The sequence below is a fragment of the Gracilinanus agilis genome, chromosome 3 (genome assembly GCF_016433145.1).
Source record: "Gracilinanus agilis isolate LMUSP501 chromosome 3, AgileGrace, whole genome shotgun sequence".
Lineage (NCBI taxonomy): Eukaryota > Metazoa > Chordata > Mammalia > Didelphimorphia > Didelphidae > Gracilinanus > Gracilinanus agilis.
The window spans coordinates 439,783,269-439,788,219 of record NC_058132.1 but is presented as its reverse complement, the minus strand read 5'-3'; the positions used below and the strand labels follow the sequence as shown (position 1 = coordinate 439,788,219).

General features: G+C 38.2%; 1 protein-coding gene across 1 annotated transcript; it reads right to left on the bottom strand.

Annotated features, from left to right (window-relative positions):
- Positions 1–273: 273 nt before the first annotated feature.
- On the bottom strand, positions 274–1,119 carry LOC123239643 (NADH dehydrogenase [ubiquinone] iron-sulfur protein 6, mitochondrial-like). The gene has a single exon (XM_044666923.1). The coding sequence runs from the start codon at positions 683–685 to the stop codon at positions 305–307; it is 381 nt and encodes a 126-aa protein (XP_044522858.1). The 5' UTR covers positions 686–1,119; the 3' UTR covers positions 274–304.
- Positions 1,120–4,951: the final 3,832 nt, after the last annotated feature.

Below are 4,951 nucleotides of genomic sequence, written 5' to 3'. Positions count from 1 at the left end.
CAGGTTAAAGTAATTTTATTTTAACATTTGCTAACAGAAAGGTTTTGATTTTTCATAAGAGACCAAGCCAATGTATTAAAAGACTAACTGACTTGACCATACATTCGAAAAACTAATGCAGTTCAAGGACTGTATTTCATGGGGAAAAAGTCACTTTAAACTTAAATTATACTCAACAATCGTGTTCTATTCATAGAATATTTTTTAAACAAAGCTTATATTTTGTGATTCTTAAATATGTTTTTTTAAAATACCAAAATTCTTACATGCAGAAAATTGTACTGGTTTCAGTGTATAACTGGTTTCAGTGGTGGTGATGTTGTGTAAACTGAAGTCCACAATACCTACAAGTCCCAGTTTTAGTCTCTTTGTCCAAGTTTATATATACTTTTGGATGACCCAGAGCTCCTCCTCCACCATCACATGATATCACTCGACTTTCCACTTTGCTTACTAGTTGCTCTGCTATCAAATCAATTGCAAAGTTTTCATTTACCTCTTTCTGGCAACCAACAAAGCGAATCCTCCTGTAATCATCTTCATCATAAACCTGGCCTGTGTGGGTAATTTTCTCCCCCATGGGTGACACCTGCACACCAAAACATCTGGCGGCCACAGGGAAGCCCCAGCTGCTGCCCAGAAGGTGGCCAAAGGTCACAAACGCCACCACCACAGCCGCCACCATCTTTCCCGGGCCTTGTGTTTGCTTTTTGTGGCTTTTGTGACATTTTTGAGTTGACTCTACATAAATTCTGAAAAAATCATTTCAACATCCTGCACTTACTTCCTGTTATTGATAACTTGGGGGGGGGTCTCTTGCAGGACAATGAACAAAAATTGTTTGGAAGTTATGGCCAAAAATTGTAATTCAAAAAGCCTTTGAAGACTTTGAGACTGATTCTACACCAATTGTGGGATATATTTTGAATCTAGGCAAATCCATGGGTCTGGAGATCAGTGGTGATGATGTGGAGGAGTTAGTTCAGGAACATAAAGAAGAGCTCAATACTAAGGAACTGCAAGGACTTCAAAGGGAGCAGTAACATGGAGAGTTTTCTTTATTTTTTTTTAATTTTTAATTTAAATTTTTTTTTATTTTGAATATTTTCCCCTAGTTACATATTTCATGTTCTTTCCCTCTCCCCCAAACCCCCCAGGCCCTTTTAGCTGATGCACAATTCCACTGAGTTTTACATGTATCATTGATCAAGACCTAATTCCATATTATTGATAGTTGGACCAGAGTTATTGTTTAGTGTCTACATCCCCAATAATATCCCCATCAGGCCATGTGTTCAAGCAGTTCTTTTTCTTCAGTGTTTCTACTCCCACAGTTCTTCCTCTGAATGTGGCTAGTTTTCTTTCTCATAAATCCCTCAGCCTTGCTCTGGATCCTTACATTGCTGCTAGGAGAAATGTCCATTATGTTCGATTGTACCACAGTATATCAGTCTCTTTGTACAATGTTCTCCTGGATCTGCTCCTTTCACTCTGCATCAATTCCTGGAGGTCTTTCCATTTCACATGGAATTCCTCCATTTCATTATTCCTTTGAGCACAATAGTATTCCATCACCAACAGATACCACAATTTGTTCAGCCATTCCCCAATCGAAGGACATTCTCTCATTTCTCAATTTTTTTGCCACCACAAAGAGCGCGGCTATAAATATTTTTGTACAAGTCTTTTTCTTTAATAGGAGACTTTTCTTTAGATGATGAGGAGGAAAAGAAGGATGTTTCCACTTCATTAACAAGGAAATTTGTGCAAAATGGGTTGAAGTGCAAAACTTTGTTGAAAAATATCACTCTGACAAAGCTTTAACAAACTGAATTGTAAATTTGTTAAGTGACCAGTCTGTTCCCACTTGAAACTAATTTTGAAATGCATACTAACAAACACTATTGGATAGGTTTCTTGTGAAGGTTACATTTGGTGAATCTCAAGCAGGGTTCAGTGGTGATGAGGGTCAGAAAAGAAAAAGAACTTCAGGAGGGCAGTTGCCCTCATATATTATGAAAGGGAACTCTTCTTTCAGACAATAATATTTCTTCTCTCCATCCATCTTGTTAGGCTTTGAACTCCTCTCAGTACAGATAAAGTTAAAACTCTTATTTAATATAGTTATTGTTTTTATTATGTCTATAGATTATTAATGTTTATTTAGTGCAATACAACTCCATTAATGCATATAATGCTTCATAAAATCTGGTTTTCTGTGTCTGGAACTGATAAATTCAACTTACATTATTCCTTATGGGAAAAATTCATTTTATACTTGACCTTTTGGGCACTTGACCTGACTTCTGGAATAAATAAATGACAAGTACAAAGGTATCACTGAATTAATGAAAAAAAAAAAGTTTTGTTTTTGCTTTTGAACTTTTAGGCATATAAAAAGATTGAAGGCTAAGACTACTACTTTAAGTGGAGGAGTGACTCTAATTAGCATCAGTTCAAAGACTAAAGTATTCATGCAACCATTCTGATCAACTGATACTCAGTCTAAGCTCATTGCTAATTGCTTATCAAATTCCTATCCATTTTTATTTTCCATTATCAGTGATACCACCTTGCTGTTTATCTAATAGAAAACCTTTCCCAACTGCTATTGTCCCCTTCTCTCTACCTCTTCTAATGCCCCACTCCAATTTTGCCTATCACTTCCAGTATATTCTGGAACTATCACTCCACAAGTAACAAATTTCCTTGTATTTTAGACTTTTTATTCACATGCTTCTTCTGTCTTCTGGCACTCACAAAGGCCTTGCTCTTTAGATGACATTACGTCTTTAGTCCTGTTTGCAGTACAGATTGAATCTTTACTCATAAGACAGCTAGGTGGCACAGTGGAGAGAGTGCTGGAACAGAAACTGTAAGAATAAAGAGAGCCTGTAACCAATGTTTGATAGAGGGGGAGAGAGAGAGAGAGGCTATGTGGTAACTCTCTCCTCTAGTTCTCCCCTGGGGCCGAATATGCACTGGGAAACTTTAAGAGGGTGTCACCCCGAAACTGGGTTACCTGGATAGTCCTGCTACCCCACATGAGTTTGGGGCAAGGCTTCCTTATAAGAGGAGGTATGGGGTACCCCAATCTAATTTTGAATAAGGGCAGGGTTCACAAAACCTCTCCCCAGTCAGTTAATTTCACAGTGGGTGGTCTGGCTTAAAGATGGAGGCAGCCAGACCAAGCTGTGGTTCCCCTCTCCTTTGTTGTCTCTCAGGCACACTGGAATGATACCTGACTAATGAATGGCTTTTATTATTCACAATTCATGGATTGGGGAAAGGGGTGAAGGGCAGAGAGATTTTTGGGGTGCCCTCTTCTCTATTTCTATGGGGTCTCTCACTCAGGAGGGAACCTTTGGGGTTCCCACCCCCAAGCTTCTTCCCCAACCCCTTCTCCTTTTGTTTCTATTTCTAGTTTTCTGTTCCTATTCTTTTCTATAATTGTAAGTTTTGACTGAAAGGGCGTCTCTCAGCAAGGTCGAGTAATGGAAGAAGGAGACTAAGAGATCGCTCCCAAAATGGAGTCCAAAAACTTAGCTAACTCTATGGTTGAAGTCTTGATGGGTGAGATGCAAAGGAATGGCTTTGATCAGGGAATCAGGATTTCAATTTCCAAAGAAAGATCCTCAGAAAGCCCTCAGGATAGGATCCGAGCTGGGATGTTCACCTCCTCTCTCTCTCAGTCCTCTGTCAGAAAACTTTCTCTTCTCCTTCTTCCTCCAAGAAATTCCTAGCATCCTCTCCAGTCTCAACTGTCACCAATTGTCACCAACTCTTTCTCTGGCTCCTTTTGTCCCATCCCCCTTGCACAAATCCCATCCTTATAGAATCAAGAAGAAAAATTCAAATCCTGCCTCTAACACTGGATGTCTGATCGTGGGCAAGGTACTTAACTTCTGTCTGCCTCAGTTTTCCCATCTATAAAAGGGGGATAATAATAGAATCTACTTCCTAAGATTATAACAAGAATAAAATGAGCCATCAAAAGTAAAACACTTTACAAACTTTCAAATGCTACATAAATGTTAGCTATTATACAATTTGCTATTCATAGAGTGGAAGCTAGATTATTTCTATTCCTTTATTGCCACTACCAGACTCTCCTTCTACTGCTACCACACACCAATCTTTCCTCCTTATAGGATCATTCTATCAAAATTCATCACCCAATCCAGATCCTTTAGGCTATTATCTACTGACCCCCAACACTTTCTCATTCCTTTTTTTAATGAGTTCAGTTCCTCTCCATTTCAGCTCCTAACATACATATTAATACTCTCTGAAATATCCCAATTCCTGGATTCTCAAGCACCTTAACTCCTCTGACCTAGTTCTTCACTCCATCTTAGTTACATACTGGTCAAAGCATTGATATTATCACCCACAACTCTTCTAGTCAGTGATAATTAACTGGAATTTTTTATCTGATCATAATCAGTTATAATTTTAAGTCTCCCTATGTTTTAAGCTATTTTTACTATTTATAATCTACTAGTAATCTCTAGTCAGACTCTCTACTCCTTAATACTTTTCAGGTCACCATATCTGCTATATATTGCATTCTCTTCCCTTTCTAATATTTATCCCTTTATGAACCATTTCCATGTGACACTATATTCTCAAATCCTTTGATCCCTTGTCCTTTCTCCACTCAACTTGACTACCACCATTCAATTTTTCCACCCCTTTTCATATACTGAAGAATGTAGCTGGAAAACGTCAGGCCCCTTGAAGCTTATTGGGTTCATCATAAATTTGCCTTATCCAATTTCAACTGAATCCTCATTTCAAAAAGGCAATCTTTTTAATCTTCCCTAACTGATTCTCTTTCCCATTATTTACCCCCTACTCCTCACTGTGATGGCTTTTAAGTTCTCAAGAAGCCTTCTATAAATAAATTTCCCTCTTCTTTCAGATAAGAACCTCATCTCAGACCTTTCTG